The sequence below is a fragment of the Peromyscus maniculatus genome, chromosome 7 (genome assembly GCF_049852395.1).
Source record: "Peromyscus maniculatus bairdii isolate BWxNUB_F1_BW_parent chromosome 7, HU_Pman_BW_mat_3.1, whole genome shotgun sequence".
NCBI classification, from domain to species: Eukaryota; Metazoa; Chordata; class Mammalia; order Rodentia; family Cricetidae; genus Peromyscus; species Peromyscus maniculatus.
The window spans coordinates 108150697-108169785 of NC_134858.1; the positions used below are offsets into that span (position 1 = coordinate 108150697).

At 59.1% G+C, this 19089-nt stretch overlaps 1 protein-coding gene across 6 annotated transcripts in view; it reads right to left on the reverse strand.

Moving 5' to 3' along the window:
* Nbeal2 (neurobeachin like 2) overlaps positions 1–19089 on the reverse strand; it is a 33369-nt gene that overhangs the window by 3701 nt on the left and 10579 nt on the right. For 3 of the 6 annotated variants that reach the window (XR_013052960.1, XM_076577158.1, XM_076577159.1), the window contains exons 2-44: positions 17454–17542; positions 17246–17374; positions 17049–17130; positions 16844–16968; positions 16144–16226; positions 14462–14547; positions 14089–14371; positions 13864–13970; positions 13331–13411; positions 11912–11995; positions 11450–11548; positions 10462–11063; positions 10246–10378; positions 10036–10155; positions 9539–9845; positions 9245–9327; positions 9061–9153; positions 8723–8897; positions 8467–8600; positions 8018–8177; positions 7706–7808; positions 7403–7556; positions 7153–7311; positions 6805–6964; positions 6466–6572; positions 5796–6314; positions 5106–5284; positions 4854–5013; positions 4415–4552; positions 3976–4333; positions 3746–3891; positions 3461–3618; positions 2989–3113; positions 2772–2907; positions 2203–2363; positions 1786–2102; positions 1592–1687; positions 1158–1282; positions 926–1066; positions 704–834; positions 489–598; positions 284–401; positions 89–186 (exon numbers count right to left, since the gene is read on the reverse strand). Coding sequence is in view for 5 of the 6 variants with exons in the window: in XM_076577158.1 (XP_076433273.1) it covers positions 89–186; positions 284–401; positions 489–598; positions 704–834; positions 926–1066; positions 1158–1282; positions 1592–1687; positions 1786–2102; positions 2203–2363; positions 2772–2907; positions 2989–3113; positions 3461–3618; positions 3746–3891; positions 3976–4333; positions 4415–4552; positions 4854–5013; positions 5106–5284; positions 5796–6314; positions 6466–6572; positions 6805–6964; positions 7153–7311; positions 7403–7556; positions 7706–7808; positions 8018–8177; positions 8467–8600; positions 8723–8897; positions 9061–9153; positions 9245–9327; positions 9539–9845; positions 10036–10155; positions 10246–10378; positions 10462–11063; positions 11450–11548; positions 11912–11995; positions 13331–13411; positions 13864–13970; positions 14089–14371; positions 14462–14547; positions 16144–16226; positions 16844–16968; positions 17049–17130; positions 17246–17374; positions 17454–17542 (6954 nt within the window). In the remaining variant the exon portion in view is untranslated. Of the gene's footprint in view, positions 1–88; positions 187–283; positions 402–488; positions 599–703; positions 835–925; positions 1067–1157; positions 1283–1591; positions 1688–1785; positions 2103–2202; positions 2364–2771; positions 2908–2988; positions 3114–3460; positions 3619–3745; positions 3896–3975; positions 4334–4414; positions 4553–4853; positions 5014–5105; positions 5285–5795; positions 6315–6465; positions 6573–6804; positions 6965–7152; positions 7312–7402; positions 7557–7705; positions 7809–8017; positions 8178–8466; positions 8601–8722; positions 8898–9060; positions 9154–9244; positions 9328–9538; positions 9846–10035; positions 10156–10245; positions 10379–10461; positions 11064–11449; positions 11549–11911; positions 11996–13330; positions 13412–13863; positions 13971–14088; positions 14372–14461; positions 14548–16143; positions 16227–16843; positions 16969–17048; positions 17131–17245; positions 17375–17453; positions 17543–18108; positions 18664–19089 lie in introns of those variants that run through there. The other 3 variants (XM_076577160.1, XM_042281753.2, XM_076577161.1) reach the window with 3 other exon arrangements.

Sequence of the window (19089 nt, forward strand, 5' to 3'; positions counted from 1 at the left end):
CAAACCTCCCGAGTGCTGGGGTTAAAGGCGTGCGCCACCACCGCCCGGCTGATATATTCTTCACTGCTATATTCCAAGCAGCTCTTACCTTTAGCAGCTGACAAGGAGTCTGCCCAAAGTTGCTGATGATGCCTTCCAGAGCCTTCCGTTCCCGTTCATCTGCCACATGGTCCAGGTCTACGGCCCCTGAGAGGGAAGCAAAGCAGTCAGAACAACTCCCTCCGCTCTTCTCTGGATCGCTCCTTCGTCTGTGCCTGGCCCCGCTCACGCAGCACCCTGCTACCTTCGTAGGTGCAGTAATAGAAGACGTTGAGAGCCTCCTCAGCGGCGGGCCCCCGCTGCTTGTAGCCGAAGATGAGGTCAATCCACTCGTGCAAGTGGGAGGACACGTACTCCGACTCCTGAGGGTGGGAAGTGGGGTCAGTCCTGGGACTGCGGACCCACCGCCACTCCCAACTCTGCCTGCCCGTGTGCCGTCTCCTCCTCACCAGAGCCTGGCGGTGCTGCTGGATGAAATCCTCGGGACCGCTGGCCCACGGGGGCAGCACCACATCACCCACCTTCTCATTGGTCAGCTGGAGGCAGCCCAGGTCAAAACCTAGCAGGGGAGAAGGTCAGCAGTATCCCTGTGTATCCCTGGCCACCCCTGCCTGGGCACTCATGCTCAGGGCCCTGCTCCCACAGCCAGTGGCTTGCATGCTACCGTTCTGGTTCTCCAGGAAGTCAGGAAAGTAGAAGAACTCTGGGATGAGCTCCTTCACATCAGCAGGGCTCTCCAGACGTGCCTGCCAAGCTGCCGCCACTGAGTGGAACTGCCGGTCAGAGCAGTCGAAGCTGGTGGAGGACACAGCCAGGGTCAGACGACCAGAGGCAGCGTAAGACTGTGCCCCGCTCCTCCCCAACCTCCCATCACTCCCGGGCGCACCGGCCACTCTGCAGCTGGACATGCAGGGAGGTGAAGGGCTCCACGCGGATGAGGTAGTGCATCACGCCTGCCGCATTGGAATAGTGGGTACCATAGTGGAACTTGTCGATCGTACCTGCTGGGTCCTCAAAGCTCTCGTATCTGAAGCCACAGGCAACAGAAGTCAGCAGAAGCCCTTCACCCACCCAGCCCCAGCCCACTGAGCCCCGCCCCGCCCCGCCCACATGCTCACTTCTCCCTCACGAGCTGGGCATGCTTGGGGTTCACCACACCGATGGGTTTGGACAGGTCCCGGAAGACAGCTGGATTGCTGAGGTTCAAGACTGGGGACACGTAGTCCTGCAAGACCCAGGGGAACTGGCCACCCACCCAGGGGAGAAGCTGCATGAAGACCCTGATGGCTTGCTGGCCCACCCTGCCCTGCCCTCACACTCAGGAAGATGGATAGAGGCTGCTCACAATCCCACTTGGAAGGGCTGCAGGAGCACAGATGATCTACAATAGACGCCCCTTCCTTCCGGGGAGACCAGGGCCCAGCAGGAAGAAAACAGGGCAGGGGAGTGAGGCCTGATCTTAGTCAGAGGTGAACCATTCGGGGACTGTGCTTAGGGCCCTGCCCATTAGCCGGCGGGGAAAGGGGGGATGTATACAGAGTGGGGCCCTCACCACAGGGTACTGAGACAGGTCATTATAGGTGCGTCCTGCGATTGTGTTGAGTTGCATCAGGTATTCAAAGTTGGATATCTCTCGCTGTACCCATTTCTGGAGGGCAGGATAGCGAAGGATGAGCAGTGAAATTGTCCAGAAGCCCCTATCTACGAAGTCCCTACCTCGCACTAGGACATACCTAGGACTCTTACCTGAGTAAGTCCCGAGGCACGAAGCATCTCCTGGGGGGAGCGGCTGCTTAGGTAGCCTTGGGTGTGTGGCCGTAGGCGCAGGAGCCATGAATACACCTGGTTCCGTACCTGGGTGTGGGGTGGGGTGGGGTGGGGCTGGGGCCTGGGAGTCTGGCCAGGAGATGAAGCTGAGGACCCAGACACCTTGCATGGGAAGTTGAGGAAGTAGTTGGACTGATCAATGAAGAAGAGCTCCAGTGCTGAACGCCTCAAGTTGAAACGCCGCAGGTGGACCTCACGCAGCTGGGCCAAGGGGCGCCGGAAATCGTGGCCGATGCCTACAGGACCAACAGTGGGTATGCGGAGTCCCTGGCCCCGACCCAGTCCAGACCTTGGCCCTTCTCTGCCACGCCCTCCACCGACTCCACCAGAACGCACCTTCCTCAGTTTCCACACGTTCTGTGCTGCCGTCATAGAAATACACGTGCTGCGTGGTGACCTCCAACAGTCCTGGGACGACGGCCACCACGGTGACGAGCTGGCACTCGGCTGACAACACCAACTTCTCACGCTGCTCATCTAGTTCTGCCGCCTCCATCCTGGGGGTCAGCACACAGCTCAGCTCAGCTGCCGATGCTGGCGTCCCTTCTTGACAAACTCCGAGGGCCAATGAGCTATGAAGTCACATGCTCACACCTCCCTGACAGAGAGGAGTTGCCAAGGGCCTAGTGCTCACTGACCCGTGCCCTCGCTGAACTTAAAAGTCGCTCTGGCTGCGCGTCAGGTCACCCCTCCTGCTGCCATGGTCCCCACACTGTTCTGCTTTTTCTCAGCCTTGCTCAGAGGCACTTGGCTACTAAAGACCACCCAACCACCCAGCCCTTTAAATAACTTCCAATTTGGGGTTAGAGTCCCTTTTCAGGGTACTCAAGGTGGACAGCGAAAGACTCAGACTCAGTCCCACAGAAGGCAAACAGCCCAGCCCAGCCCCCAGTCCACCCACTCACAGGGTCTCCAGCACAGCCAGTTCATCCTCCCCTAATTGGTCTTCAGGAAGCTCCTCTGGAGGGGTGCTGATTTTGGCCTCTTTGGTCACTGCCAGAGGCAGCGAGGTCTCTTCAGTGGGTGTCACGGGAGCTTCACCTGCACGAGGCCAATCGTACTTACTTACAGCAAGGCATGATGGGAAACACCAGGTGGGTGGACCAAGTACAGCACACTCACCTAAATTGTCGCGTAGGGCACTGGCTTCTAAGTGAGGGTCGAAGTGATGGTTGGGCACCAGTTTTAGTCGCATGCGTGAGTATGTCTCCGCGCTAGACAGCTTCCAGTGAGGGGCTGGGGGAACCCTGCAGATACACCACCAGGGACTGTCACGGGCAGCAAAAGGTTACAGGGCCCCCACTTCAACACTGTCGGGTTTCTGAGACAGGGTTTCTCTGTGTAGCCCTGGCTGTCCTGGAACTGGCTCTGTAGGTCAGGCTGGCCTTGAACTCTGCCCCCAAAGTGCTGGGATTAAAAGTGTGCTGCGGCCGCCATCCCCCCAACCCCCGAACCCCCATCCTTCGCTAAGACTGCTGCTGTTATTCACGTTGCATGACTCTAGTTAAGACCTTCAACGGAGAGCCAAAGGCAACCTGGCACTCTCAAGTCATTGTACCAAGCCCAGCCCCTCCACCCGAAAAGCCCAGCCCACCTTAGTGCCCAGGCCCCACAGGGGCTGGAGAGCTGGCGCCACAGTGCTCCCCAGTGTAGCAGGGCCGTGGAGTGCTGGGCCGCCTGCTGCTTCAGCACAGCCGCGTAGCGCAGCCCCTCCAGGCGGGCCCTGCGCTGGACAGGCTCCAGGACCAGTTCCTGTGGTGAGAAGAGCAGGGCAATCCACGGACTGCTGGGTTCCCAACCATCCCCTACCCTGCCCCGTTAGCTGTTTCCCAGGCGTCCGGGGGAGCTCGCACACCGTCCCCACTCCTGGGCTGCACACCTGGAAGGCCCTTTGACTCTGGATGCGTTCCCGCTGATGCCGCTGTCCACTGCTCATAAGAGTGTCATAGCAGGCGTTCCAGAAGCCTGACATGAGGTCATGGCTCTTAGCATATGTGTCCATTTCAAACTTTGACATGGTGGGCTGTACCTGGAGGATGAATGAGGGGAGACCAGTGCTTGAGGTGCGCCCTGGCCCCCATCCTCTTCCTTCGTCCCCACCTCCTTTAGGTACCTGCTTGTCGATGAAGTGGCGCCATTCAGGTGTGGCACAAAAAGCCTGGAAGTCCTCAAAGAAGGTGGGACTTCCATTGGTGGGTGGTAAGGAGGGCAGTCCCCACTGTAGTCCCAGGGGCCCATAGGCACGGTCCAGCAGTGTGCGGACCAGCGGCACCAACCACGAACAGCGCTCAGAGGCCGCCACAGCGGTAGACGGAGACTGTGAATGCTCAGTCTCAGAGCAAGAGGTGCTCAGCGCCCGGCTGAGTGCGGCCTCCAGCTTGGAGAGGACGTAGCATGCCTCTTCACGGCGGGCTGGCACTGCAGTCTGCAGCAGTGTGTGCAGCTTCACATAGGCCTGGGCATGCAGCTGTACGTGCAAGGCAATGAGGGTGTCACCAACTGCTATACCTCCACCAGCCCCACCTCCACTGCCCACCGGCATGCTCACCTGTGGGTCCTCCAGCAGGATATAGCCAAGCACAAGACGCAAGCCAATCTGTGCCATCTCACGGAGTTCTGCTGTGCTATTGGCTAGGTGTGGCCAGGCGCCCAGGCGATCAAGGAGGTTGCACACACCTTCAAAGAGCTGCCACATAGAACATTTCCAGCGTGTTACCACACAAGGCCAGGGATACACGGGAAGAAGGCAAGGTAAAGTTTGGGCTGGAGGCTAGGTAAGGTTTGTTCTCACCACTTGACCAGTCCTGCAAGGTGTACCCAGCCATCTCTAACACCGTCACCCACCCCAAACCTTGACCTGACTAGACATGCCTATAGATGTCCATGCTGACGTATCCAGGACTGCCCTGGGAACTTGCCCATCTCTCAGACTAGATACCCCAGGTTTATAAGGACGCAAGAATGCATGTGGCTCTGAATGGTCGCACCTTTTCACTCCATAGTTCCTGATTACCATGGCCCTCAGCGCACAGGAAATCCTGCAGCAGACGTAGCAGCCACAGTGCCTGCTGGGTAAGGCTGGCCAGGCCTCCTGGGGGAGCCTCCTTGATGTCGGTCAGGGCTGATTCCAACATCATCTCTAGGAGGCTGGCCAAGAGAAGGACTCAGTACCTACCTTGCACTTTCTCTGGCTCCCCGGCTCCTAGAGACCCATCACCTTCCCGAATCATCCCTCTTACCTGCGCTTAATGCAGTCTGGTGGGCGCACCAGCGTGGCTGAGGCCCCCAGCTGGGTAAGAACTGAGAAGACCTGGCCACGCTCCCGCCACGCGGCCTCATCACTGCCCTCCACACCCCGCCATGTCACCGAGAACAGCACGTTTGTGAGCAAGTTGCAGAGTTCCTCTTCAGGTGTTTGCTGTGGGCATAGGAGGGTGGTGAGCCGGTGGGCTGGGAGGGGAGTCTCTGTTCAGCACCCCTGTCTGCCCACTAGCAGGAGTGGTGAGAGGCAGCAACATTCGGCAAACAGCCAGACTGGCACCAAGGTCTTAGAAAAATGGCACAGGGGGTCCAGTTACTGTCTGAACTCTGGGGAGAAACCTGGGGTTCTGCTCGACTCCAAAGAGGAGAGGAGATAGTCACAAAGGCATTACCCTGAGTCTTCAAGGCTGCCTAGGAATTCCCAAGGAGAACCGGGGTTGCAGAGACAACTTAGCAGTTAGGAGCACTCGCTGGCTGTTCCTCCAGAAGAGACAGGCTGGCCCTGGGCCCTAGACGGCTGCTCTCCTCCACTGTGGCTCAACACGACCACACGTGAGACTATCGGCCCTGGTATCAGTCCCATCTTTGGAGAGGTCACAGTGCCAACCTGCTTCCCCGAGGTGTCATCTCCAGACACGATGCAATGTCACCAGGTGGGTCCATCTCACCTGGGGGTTGCTCGTGTTCGAGGTGTCATCCCCACTGACGGCAGCGGGGTCCAGCAGGCTGCCGTCCTCGAGCACATTGGAGAGGCTGGAGCTGTGGCGGCCTTGGGCGGTAGGGAAGGGCCGGGGCCCATCCAGCGGGGACGGTGTGCCGGGCTGGCTGGCTGGAGTGACAGTCCCGCTGCTGCTCCCCCCGGCGGCGGCACTGCCCGAGCCAACGCTGGCCCGTTCCAAGCCCAGGTCAAAGGGTGTACTGAACGGGGACAGGGCATGGTAGAAGGCGTCTGGGTCGGGGCAAGGGGACTCGGAGGGCAGGAAGACATCCGAGGATTCAGCAGGCAACTCAGTGGGTGGTGGGGACCGGGCTGGCTCCAGGGAGGGGGGCAGCTCTGGGAGAAAGCGGGGGGCGCTGCCGGCTGTGGCAGCCTCCAGGACATAGAGCCGGGTCAGCACATCCTGCCAACCAGCCTGTCGGGCCAGGAGCCGCAGCACATCTGGCTGTCCATAGATGAGGTGAAAAAGCTGCCGGGCCAGGGCACAGCAAGTCAGAGGCCATCTGACTGCCTCCCCGACCCTCCCCCCAGGTCCTCACCCGCTTTCCAGACAGGCAAAACCGACTCCAGAGAGCAGAAGCCACCCCTTTCCCTCCTCCCCAAGCTTCTCTCTTACTCACTTGACGACAGATGTCAAGGCGGACACTGAGGTCAGCCTGGAGGGACAGCTGTACCACAGCCAACAAATCTGAGAGGTTCAGGCCATCGGGGGATGCGACCTGAGGGACTGACACAGTCGGAGGGAACGGTCTCAATCCTGTCCCTACAGGACACTCCCTCTTCCCACCAGTCCCATCCCCTTGACAGATGTTGCCCCTCTGCCTGCTCTGCGTTTTTGTTTGTTTTCTGCTGTGTTGGGGATTGAACCCAAGGCCTGGCAAATGCTAGGTAAGTATTCTACCACTGAAATGCATCCCCCGCTCCATGTGATCTACCTCTTGGTCCCAACCACATCATACCTGCTCCCATAAACAGCTTGTAGAGGCCCTGGCAGAGCTGGGGAGAGATGGTCCCCTCGGGCAAGCTGGCCACAAGACCCTGGAGACCACAGTCTCGCAGCCGGATCCTCTGGCGGTTCCGCTCAGGTAATCGTTCATTCTGTTGCAGTCTTCGCAAGATCTGCGGGAGGGAGATCGAGGGGCTGTCGTCACGGAGGACTTAACACAGGAGGAGAAGTCACTGCGCAGGTGTGTGGCTCCAGAAGAGGCCCGTGTAAGTGGCTTTATTCACCGGTGCAAGGCTGCCCTAGGTTCCAGCCAGGGGCCTCCGAGAATGGGATTGTGAAGCCAGGAGGAGGCTGGGTGTACCTTGCAGACTCTGTCAGTCAAAAGGGGCGGTGACTTTGGCCGCACCAGCAGTGTGAGCAGCACCTCGAGGTTCCCGGGCTCCAACAGGAAGATGGCCAAAGGCTCTTGTGCTGGAGAACCCTGAAGCAGGGCCAGTAACAGGTCCAGTGTGCCCACCACCTGAGGATACAGAATGTCACTCCAGGCTGGGTTCCCCAGCTGGCCCATCCACCTCTCCCCCGAGCCTCACCCTCCCCAACCTCCTGCCCACCTGGCCATCATCACTGGTGGCTGCCAAAAAGCTCAGCACGACCTGCATGTCATCCACTGAGAAGTTCCGGACCAGGAACTCACGCGCCAGACCCAGAAGGGAAGTCTGTACCGTGCGCAGGTCGTCGGCCGCAAGGGGGCGCTCCCGCTGCGGACTAGACGGTCCGGCAAGTGCAGCCAGCAGGTCCAAGAGGCAAGATCAGGGAAAGTGGGCAGATGAGCTGAGGCTGCATGTCGTCTGGTCTCCAACACCAGACACTTCTGTGCCAGGCCCCCAGCATCCACCCGGTCCCACTAGCCTAACCTGTAGTGTGTGCGCAGAGCATCAAGGATGAACTGGACTCCATACTTCTTCCGGAGTTTCTGTCTGTGCTCGCGGACTATGCTGGACATGTACTGGATGTGACCTGAGAGGACGGACATCAGCAGAAAGCTTCGTGTGGGGCAGGGCCATGCCTCTGCCACACCTCCCAGGCACCATCACGTTCCCTCACACACCCCAGGGCAGAGCTCTGCCCCAGTCAGCTGTGTCCCCTCAGATCGTCTAGAGCAAGGCTGTGACGTCTCGCCCTGCCCTGCCCTGTAGCCAGGCCTCTTTCCCAAGCCCTTCACATACTCAGGCGCACGGCAAAGTCACTGAGGGTCCAGAGGTGGAAGCTGAAGAGCAAATGTTGGTAGAGCAGGTAGAGGAGGGTCCCGCTGTTCTCAGCAGCCATCTGCTCCATCAGCAGCTGGGCAGACATGAGCACGTTCATATCCATGGCCCAGCTGGGGACCTGAGGGGAGAAGGGGCTGGCTGAGATGTGAGTCCCAGCCACTCAGGCTCCAGGTTTCCCAGCAGCAGCCACGAACCACCAGCCTTGATCACAGGCTTTCAGGGCGGCTGCCATCGTGGAAATACAAGCTTCCAGCCCGGCCTATGGCTCAGCTTCCCTGGACACAGCCTGGGCCACATTCCTAACTACATCCTCACAACCAAATCTGCCCCCCACTCAGGCCCCACTCGACATCACTGTCCAGAAGGTCCTGCTCCTGTCTCTCCTCCACCTGCTCAGTAGGTCTCACCTTACGCAGGAGGGCCCCTATGATGGCAGGCCCCTGGCACTGCACCAGGCTCTCCTGATTTACGGTGTGGCCCTGCAGGAAGTTCCGAAGCATCAGGAGAAAGGCAGCCACTGCATTCCTCTCCATCCGTTCCTCTGCCAACCAACAGGAAGGGGATAGAGGTTGGTCAAGGGCATGCGAGAAGCCACTACCTCACACTTCCACCCTCACTGCCATGCCAAGACCTTCTTCCCCAGCCCAGGCATGGAGGACTCACCTGAAGACTTGCCCAGGGGGAGAAGCAGGCCCTGAGTGTTATGGCCTGAGGTCAGTTCAGGTCCCAAAAGGTCATGCGTTTCACCTGGACCCGCCTCGGCCTCTTGGGGCTGCATAGCTACTCGTTCCAGCAAGGGCAGCAGGGCACCCATGCCCCCTACACAGTTGACCACATCCTGGGAGGAGGGGCCGGTGATGAGAGAGCAATTCCCCACCAGCATCTTGCCTAGAAGCCTGGACTCAAAGTACAGGTCTCTTGAACTTGTCTCCCAAACACTGCCAGAGCCCAACACTGCTCCCAACTAGCCCTATGTACACTATCCACACGTACACACATACCTTCACATCCCATGTCCCCACCCTATGTCCTGTCAGGCGGCCATCCAGCCCATGGCCAGGGGACAGGTCCAGGCAGATGTTGTTCTTACAGGCCTGGGTCAAATGGAGAAGGGGGTGACAGATTGAAAATGGGAGCCTGAGGGCAGAGCCAGAGGGTAGTGACGATTCCCTCATCCCCAAATACCTGGGGTGAATAGTGGAGGAGCAACTTGGCACCAAGCTCGTGCAGTTCACCCTCAGGCTTGAAGGGTGCTGGCTCATTGGGCCCTGGAGAGAGACGGCCAATCCTGTAAGAGACCTCGGGGCCTCTGGCCAAATCCCACCCACAGCTTGCCTCCTCCCTGCCTGCCCAGAGGACAGATTCCTAGGGTTACCATCTTCCCCTGGGCACCTGGCAAATCTGATGCCCTAGAACTGGGACAATAGGGTAGAAGCTGGGACTCGGGCAGGGGACTGACAGACAACAGGGGCTACATACCCAGGCCATACAGGACCTGCAGGGCAGATGCCTGCAGGGCTTCATGGAAGATGGCCACAGTCCCCAGCTCACCCTCCAGAGATGTGGGGCTTCCCCACCGAGTGTCCTGGGTGCCTGCAAGGGTGGAGCTGATGCTGCCCTCCTGCAGAGGGGCCCCCAGCCCAGGCCCCCCGCCCAGGCCTGCAGAGGCTGGGACTGACTGGGAGCGGGTGAGGGAGGGGTGAGTGTGAGACAAGGCAGGGGGGAGCCCTGTGGTGGTCGTCGTTGTACGGTGCCCAGCAGAACCAATACAGCAGGAGGAGAAAGGCTGCAGGGTCAGGATTGGGAGACTGGTCAGTCCCAGCAAGGCCTGGGACGCCACCTATATCCAGCTTATGATGACTCCCAAAACCATGGACTTCAGAGCGGTGCAGGCTGAAGACACACAGGGGGTCCAGTCCACACCGATCCAAGTCCCTCCGACTGACCCACGGCCACCCAAACCCTGCCTGGCACACCTCACTCAGGGAGGGGAAGCGAAGAAGTGCTGTCTTGACCAGCTGGCCATCTTTGAAGACATTGACCTGGTTCTGACTGAAGGGTCGGCGCCCAGGCACGTGCACAATGGCCACACAGTGCTGTAAGAGAAGCCATGATGACTCAAGCCACGCTCGAGCCTTGGTGGTCCCCAGTCCACACCGGACCACATGAGAAGGGTGAGGACTCACCCAGGCGGAGTCAGCGAAGGACACTTCCGGCAAGCTCACGGTTATGTACTCTTTCCGTGTGCACACGGCTACCACCAGGGTCCCAGCGGCCGTGAAGAAGGCCTCAAACCCTGAGCCATTGCTGGTGAAGAAGCTGGGGGCAAGAATCCAGTTATGCCCGCTTCTTCGTGCTCCCCACCCCCCGGAGCGGGTCCCTAGCCCTTGGCAGTTACCCACCTGTACAGCTGTTTTCGCTGGAGGGGCCGGAGAGGGGCTGAGGTAGGGGCTGTCTCTGTGGAACGCAGACAGAGCCAGGCGTGGAAGGTAAAGCTGGGTCCTGGCCAGCGCTGCACAGGAGGTACCATGATGCCCGCCATGCTAGGTGTGAGGTCAAAGTAGCGCAGGGCGCGGGCGGGGCCCCGGTGCCGGGCCATGCCTGACAGTGCCCGGATGACGGCGCCTGCGTGTCGGGCCTTCTGAGATTCAGTTCCGGCTGAGTCTGAGTCCAGCCCCGGCGGGGGGCGCAGCAGACGCCGCAGCTCCAGGGGCCTTAGAGACACTCGGCCCAGGGCTTGCAGCAGTGCTAAGAGCTGCTCCTGGCAGCGGGCTCCCAGGGCTGCCCCCGTGCCGAGTGTCTCCAGCAGGGAGCCCACCAGGCCTGCCTGCACACAGGTGGCGCGGCTGGCCGGGCAGCTGTCACAGAGCCGCCAGAGGCGCTGTGCCAGGAAGAGGCGCAGCTCTGCTGTGGGCAAAGCCGGCAGCCACTGCATCAGCACCAGCACGGGTTGTTCATTGCGGATTGGTGGAGGCGGGTGCATGCTGTGGTCACCCTCCACAGCCTGGTGGAAAGAATGTGACAGTCTCAGGTCAACTGTGGCCCCCTGCCAGCTACGAGACTTCCTGTTGCCTACAGCATGGGAAAGCAACGCGTGCTGCCGCATCTTGGTGCCTTGCCAAAGGTGCATGGATGATCACGACCACCAAAACAAGCACTCGGCACTACCAACTTCCAAGCTTTGGAAGTAGCCTGGGCTGGCCGAGCCCCTAACTGTATGTTCCTGAAATAGTCCTTGCGGCCTATAGTGTAGAGGTCTCACCTCAGGGCACTGGCATGTATGGCTGAGCCACAGCTCCCATTACACTGGCCATAGTTAACAGTCCTCCAGGCTAGGGAGCTGCCTCAGGCCAGCTGCCTTTGGGACCCAGGCCCCAACCCAGTCCTCACCATGTTGAGCAGTTCCTGCAACAGCCGGTGGGTGGGGGGCCCGTGGCTCTGCAGGACCTCCTGCAGGTGCTGGTAGCCAATGCGCTCCTTGAACACCTCCTGAAAAGTAGGGTGGAAGTAAGCAAAGGTGTGGGTCTGTGGCTAACTCACCCACGGGGACCCCTCCACTTTTGGAACTCTGTCGACCTCTGCCTGTAGATTCCAGCAGAGAAAGGGACAACACAGAGGATGGAGTAGCCTATCTTCATCTCAGAAGGCTGTTACAGGTGGCGGTCAGCTCACAGGCGTCCCAGCTCCCAGGACACACTGAGGACCACACCCACCAAGCACGTGAAACCACACCCCAGAGGCAATGGCAGTCATGTGCTCTCCAGGGAACAGGATTACTGGCCAGTTTTGGAAACGTGAGGACAACAAATTCCACCTCCGACTCCTGTCACAGAAAGTCTGAAGCATCCTCACCTTGGCTGAGGGGGAGCCACTCATGATGCAGGTCAACACTCTGACCACGTGGACTGCAATGGCATCTGTGTCCTGGTCCAGCACCTTGGGGTAGAGGGGATGTCAGGAGAAGCAGCTGCCGGGGTGTCACAGCTGGCAACACCTGGCAGTAAACGGGGTGCAGGGCCAGGTACACCCGGGTCCAGGGTATCTGCTGGATCAGCAACCCTCTGTGAGCACCAGGCTCTCCACCTGCTCCACAGCTGCGTTGCCCTGAACTGGAGTGCTCTCCTAGCAGCTGGGCAAGACGGCCTCGGCAAAGAGGCCTGGAAAGAAACCCCGGCTGGGAAAGGCTAGACCAGTGGTGCACACTGCCTCTGCTCTCCCTCCTACAGACTTACTGGCACCAGTCCCCACACACCCCCAACGCCCGCCCCAAGTGAGACATGCATGCAAGCAAGCCATCAAAGTGACCCATCACCCATGGTGATTGACAGAGATTCAGGGGTATGGGGCAACCAATCACAGGGCATTAGAGCCAGAAGAACCTTCGAGACCTCTAAATCCTACCCTGTTCCTCCAGCCCCTAAATCAGTGAGGATGCTGTGGCCCAGTTTAGCTGAAACTGATGTCAGAGGCATGCTGCGCACTCGCCTGACCCACCTGGGGGTTGAGAGTCTGATATCAAGTGCTACGTAAGCTAGGATTTAGTCCTGTGGGCCCTTTGCTCATAGCTCTGCCCAGTCCCCTGCAGTGAGAGCTCGGACAACCTTCCCTTCTCTAGGCCTGTTTCGTTATCTGTAAATACAATCAAGGATGTATGCGTGGGGGGGTCACCTAGCCCTGCCTGATTTGGAGCTGAATGGACAGGCGGATCTCAGAAAGTCACCGTAGGAATAAACACATGAGGCTGCCTCATGAAGACAAAGCCAGGGCCGAGGCTCTGGTGGTTGGGGGCCCAGGTGTAGAGCCCCACCTGATACCCCACAGTTTCTACAGCCCCTATGGACAGTTAGACATGGGGCACATTATAAGAAGTTTAGTACAAGACTCAGGAGCCACAGAAGATATGGCTCCTCTGGGGACCCCTGCCTTAGTAAGGACAACCTAAGCTCTTAGTGTCTGGACTTGAGTCTCCTGAGAAGCGGGGGTGGGGTAGGTGGTGAAGGGTTTCGAAGGTTCCTTCCAGTCACACCCCAGCACCCCATTCTGACACTAGGTAAGCAAGAGACCACTTCCTGCTCCAGTCTCCAGGATGGGGCCTTGGAAGGGGTAGGGGTGGAGAGAGCCTGGGAGAAGTCACCCTCAATGTCAGCTCTGCCAAGCCTCAGACACATCTACTCAGCCACCATTCTAGAGCACAGGAAATGGTCAGAGAAGGAGCCCAGGGTGGGTGGCCCAGGGAGGTGCTGCCTGAGCTGGTGAGCCCCAGAGTGGTACCTTCTGGACATCGGGCTCAGTCAGTAACCGGGTGGCCAGGTCACTGTCCCCCTCAGGGGGCGCCCGGGCCTGCAGGTACAGCTGTGAGGAGGGTCAAAGTGGAGCAGGAGGAGGAGCAGGAGGAGCAGGAGGAGGAGCAGGAGGAGGAGGAGGAGGAGGAGGAGGAGGAGGAGGAACAGGAGGAGGAGGAGGAACAGGAGGAAGAGGAGCAGGAGGAGGAGCAGGAGGAGGAGGAGGAGGAGGAGGAGGAGGAGGAGGAGGAGGAGGAGGAGGAGCAGGAGGAAGAAGAGGAGAGGTTAGAGCAGGACCAGGAGGAGCTGCCAGGGCTCTGCACCAGTGAGAAATGTCCCACTGAGACCTAGTCAAAGTTCTCCTGTCGGGTTTTTGGGGCCCAAACCCCAAAGGGACAAGCCCTGCCCAGCCCCCCAGGCCCTCCGGCTGAGCACAGGCCAGAGCCAAGCTTGCTCAACAGCAGCCTGGGGTGTCTCTGGGACCCCCCAAGCCTTCCACCCCGCAGGTGGAACTCCACCCACCTTGCTGTTCTGGATGAGGCGAATCAGGTGTTCAAAGCAATTGTTGCTGAGGAAGGTGGCTTGCAGCACTGGCCGGTCTTCACAGGCCAGCATCATGGGGATAGCATCTGTGTGGGGGTCACGGTCAGACTCCCCTACAAGCATTCTTAAACACCCCACCTCCCCTGGAGCCCGGTCCTGCTTTTCCACCAGCACATGGGCCTGCCCCTCCCCAAGGGCACCTACCGAGCATGCTGACCCGCAGGGTGACAAGGGCCTCTTCAGGGCCTGAACCTGGACTAGCCGGCCAGTCAGCATTAAGAATGTAGAAGTAGCCCTCAAGCAGGGTGCGGAGTTCTGGCCCTCGGGGTGGCGCTCGGCTAGCATGCAGGACGTGTACCGCACCCACCAGTGCTTTCAGAGCCAGCAGCACCTGGCTCGGGTCCTGAGCCGGGCCACGGCCCCAGCTCCGCACCACACCTAGCAGTCCCTGTACAGAGCCAGCGCTCACAGCCATCTGTCCGTTTTCCTAAGGGTGAGGAAAGGTGGCGATGGACTCACCTAGAATAAGGTGCTGAGAGGGCCACCCTTGGGTCCCCAAGCTCACTACCCCACATACCTTTCCCCCAGCAAGGACAGCACCAAAGAGGTGGAGGAGCCGCAACAGCAACGTGGGAGGCAGGCAGCCTGCGTCCTGCAGGCTCTCTGGCAGTGGGCAGAGCAGGACAAGGTCACCAAGGTTGTAGGGCTATGAGCCAAAGGACTGCACAAGAGGTGGGATATCCCAGTATGGGGGGGGTGGGGTAGAGGCTGAGCCCAGCAAGTGTCCAGACTCGAGACAGGAAACTTCCCCCTTTAATGGGTCTAAAATGGCATGGCTGTATGGTAGGAGGATGGGGGGCTACAGTGGGTTGTTTTTTTTTGTTTTTGTTTTTGTTTTTGAGACAGGGTATCTCTGTGTAGCTTTGGAGCCTGTCCTGGAACTCACTCTGTAGCCCAGGCTGGCCTCAAACTCACAGAGATCCACCTGCCTCTGCCTCCCTAGTGCTGCACCATCAACCGGCTGTCAAGGTGGTTCTTGGGGGATATATGGTCCAGCCCTGAGAGCCTAGGCAGCTTCCTAGTTCCTTACGTCCAAAATGACAATGTCCCAGAGTGACACACAGCCACTGTGCTTCCCCACAGAGACACAGGGTTTAGCTTCTAAGATGCAAATCTGCTCCTTCTCCCTCCGTGACAGTGACAGCGGGAGCTTCTGGTGCCCTGCTCTGGGGACCAGGCTGCATCAACTGCACTGATATTTCCCCTCCCCGACTGGGGACTTCCAGGGGCTTTCATAGCCTCACGTGTGGCCTTGCTCCAGCTGGACAAGGCGTCAGGAAGTGAAGTGAAACCCAGAGAGCAGGAAGGTCCAGGCCTGAGTCACACGGTGTGACTGAGACAGGTAGGTCTGGGTGGGGTCGGGGCCTCCCTGCGGTGGGGCTTTTGAGGCAAGACCTAAGAATAAAACTGCCCCGTGAGGGGAGAGGACACAGCGTGGGTCAACACCCTGAGAAGGAGTAATTGGTGACATTCTCGGGATGTGGGGACGGAAGTGGGGAGGAATGAGAATCGATCCTGAGGCCATCAGGCCGCCCTGAAGGGTCCTACACATGGGAGGAAACAAATCTAGGGGGCGCTGAGAGTGCCTGGGCTGCAGGAGATGGAGGCAGGGCTCCCCCAGGGACCTCCCCTCCTGGGTCATGAACAACTGACTTGCTAAACCAGCCAAAAGGATCCAGCTCCCCAGCCCTGCTTGTCTCTGTCCAGTTCCTTCCTGCTCTGACCATATCGAGTGCTGCCTGGCGCCCCTCCAGTGAGAGGAGGGGGAAGGCCCAGGGCAGAAGAAACGGTGAGTGGAAGAAGCCAGGGGGACAAGTGATCAGAGGGGCTTCTGGCCGCCACCCCTCCAGGAGAGAAGAAGTAGGTGGAGACAGCTAGTGTAGAGAGGGGCCTGAGGAGGGCAGAGCCCAGGTGGGGGCTCCCCGGCCAGAGAGACTGGACAGGGAGAGAAGGAAGATGAGCAGTTCAGGGGACAGATCAACCCCCACCTGATGGGAAGTCCTCACTGCAGCCTAGGAGAAAAGCCCTTTGCCCAAGCGTGCCCTTTCTCTTCCCTCTACCCCAAAACTGCCATTTGGCTGTTAGAGGTTCCGGTGGCCCTCCAGGCCAGACCACCAAGGAGTTCCTGTTCAGTGGGTGGCATCAGGGAACTACAGGAAGGGGACCCAGGTTTGGGGGCAGGGCTGGCTGGAGACTGACCTTGGAAGAAGGCTCCGAATTCACAGGGCAAAGTGACGGGAGGGAACTTGTATTTGCTCTTCTCCCTGGAGCTGATGACTTCCCTGGGGGTGGGCGTGGGGAGAGGTGGGGTGAAGCCCACACTGGGATCCATCAGCTGAACTCTCACCTCTCCTTGGTCAGGTCCTTCTCCTCCAGCCTGCACACAGGCTGGTCCCATGAGACCAATGGTCCCATCCCATCCCTTTCCTTTCCCTGGCCTCCTGTAGGTCTCCCTGGCCCTCCTGTAGGCCTCCCTGGCCCTCCTGTAGGTCTCCCTGGCCTCCTGTAGGTCTCCCTGGCCCTCCTGTAGGCCTCCCTGGCCCTCCTGTAGGCCTCCCTGGCCCTCCTGTAGGTCTCCCTGGCCTCCTGTAGGTCTCCCTTTCCTTTCCCTGGCCCTCCAGTAGGTCTCCCTTTCCTTTCCCTGGCCCTCCAGTAGGTCTCCCTTTCCTTTCCCTGGCCTCCTGTAGGTCTCCCTGGCCTCCTGTAGGTCTCCTTGGCCTTCTGTAGGTCTCCTTTGCCTTCTGTAGGTCTCCCTGGCCTCCGGTAGATCTCCCTGGCCTCCTGTAGGTCTCCCTGGCCTCCTATAGGTCTCCCTGGCCTCCTGTAGGTCTCCCTGGCCTCCTGTAGGTCTCCCTGGCCTCCTGTAGGTCTCCCTGCCGGAGGGAGGGCTGGGTCTTACCCACTCTGCTGGCGCCGCCAGGTCTGGTAGGGGTCAAAGAGCCCCTCACAGAGGAGCAGAGCATGCAGGGCCACATTCTCCAGCTGGGTCCCATGGCCTTCCTTTGATGAGGAGGATCCTTTCAGCTGAAGTGTGGGGAGAGAGCAGGGGGTTAGCCAGCCGTACCGCAGTAGCTGCCTCCACCCTATCCAGGCAGGCCCCTCACCTTAGCCATCAATCCAGTGAGCAGTGCCAGCACTCGGGGCACCAGTACCTGGCCACGAGCAGCCTCGACATTCTCCAGGTTCCTGGGGTGGGGGTGAAGAACAAGAGAGGTCACGCTAACGCCCCAGGCCCCCCTCCCTCCCTGGCTCACACACCCACGCCTCTGCCCACCCTCAAAGGACACTAGGGGAGAGCCACCTGCAGAGGATGATGAAGAGCTTCAGCAAGAGCAGGGCCTGTTCCAGGTCGTCCTGGTCCAGCTGCTCTGCTAGCGAATGTAGAGCATCCAGGGGGAGCAGAGGGACTTCCACAGCTGCCTCCTCCGGCCTGTGAGAAGGGAGAGTTGCCGAGCACCGAGGACAGCTCTAGCCGCCTGGCCCTGACCTCTGTGCAAGTCCAGCCTTACCTCCGAGGTTCCAGGGAGGTTAATGAGATACTCTTCTCGAAGGCACCCACGAAGGCCTTCAGCCATTGTTGCAGGTAGCCAAGGTCCTTCTGTTGACAAAAGATTTCAGGAGAGTGAGAGGGGAGACTCAGTGAAGAGAGAAGACAGGTGTTGACAGGCGGATTATAGGTGGAGTGTGGGGTGGAGAAAGGGAGAGGGGGATGGGTCCTGGAGAACAGGAACTGGGGAGGTCAGAACCAGAGGACTGTGGTATCTACAGGTCTCCTCCAGATCCTCATCTGCTTCTCTCAGTCCAACCTTCAGGCTTTGTTCCCACCATTCTAATGGTTGGTACCCACACAGACCTGACACAGGCAGAGGAGGAGCTTCAGTGGGGTGTGGCTATGGTCCACACTAGTGCTGCTGCTGATCTCCCTCCCATTCAATAGCTACCTGCTGCTCTCTAGCCAAAGCTTTGGGATGTGTCCTGTGCTGCCACCCTCTCCAAGTTCTGCGGCCACCACCTCCTGAAAACCTTCTGGTGCTGTATGTGCACCAGGATGCACACACACTGTTGGATAGGCACCCAAGTCACACTTACACCTCAAAACACTACAGCATCCTTGCACAACAGCCCACCCTTGTCCTGAAACCTCCATCCACCCTTGCTGTTTACCTGGACCCCAGGCCCCAAAGCTGGTTCCATGGACAAGAGGGATGGGTAGTGGCTGAGCCAGTGTATGGGCGCCGCCAAGGAAACTATGGTGTGAACAGAAAAAACGTTTCCTCCACCCTGGCTGGGGCAGGAAGCGCAGAGTCACGGTGGGGGAGGGCAGTCGCTTCCTCCCAGCAGACCGCAGGGATGTGGAGGGGCCCCGGGGCACCCTGGGCTACAAACACATTACATTACGGGCAGAGCCTACAGCACACGGGGTGGGGGTCATCCTGCCCTGGGTGCCATCCTTGCTGTTAGGGTGCCAAGTAACCTTCATTTTAAGTACCCACATTCCCAACCTGGCTCAGGACCTCAAGCCTAGGGGAAAACATGCAAGACTTCCCATATCTCTGTTCCTCACCAGGACCTGGCCGGCCACCTGATTCCACAGGTCTTCTGCTCAGTGAGACAGCTAGCCATTTGCCCTCATTTGCCGCCATTTCCAGGACATGGAAGTGAGACCTGGCTTGTACATTAGTCCCTCCCCCAATTTGGGGCCCAAGCAAAGAGCAATGACCTTTCCCAAATTAGAGAGATGAGAACCACAGCGGAGACGGACAAGACGGCACACTTCAGTCGTGCCCACAGGGCCAAAGACTGCTCCTAGGGGCAAGGGCCTCATACCTAAGGATCTGCGGAAACTTCACTGAGCAGCGGTTCTCACCCTTCCTAACTCTGCCACCCTGTAACATGGTTCCTCATGTTGTGCTGACCCCAACCATAACATTATTTTCATTGCTACTTCATAACTGTGATTTTGCTAGTTATGAATCGGAATATGAACATCTGTTTTCCGATGGTCTTAGGTGATGCCTGTGAAGGGGTCTTTTGATTCCCCAGAGGGGTCAAGACCCACAGATTGAGAACCACTGTTATAAAGGCTGACTGGCTTGTTTATGCTGCCTGTAGCATATCTCCTCCCATGTGGCATGTCCTGACCTG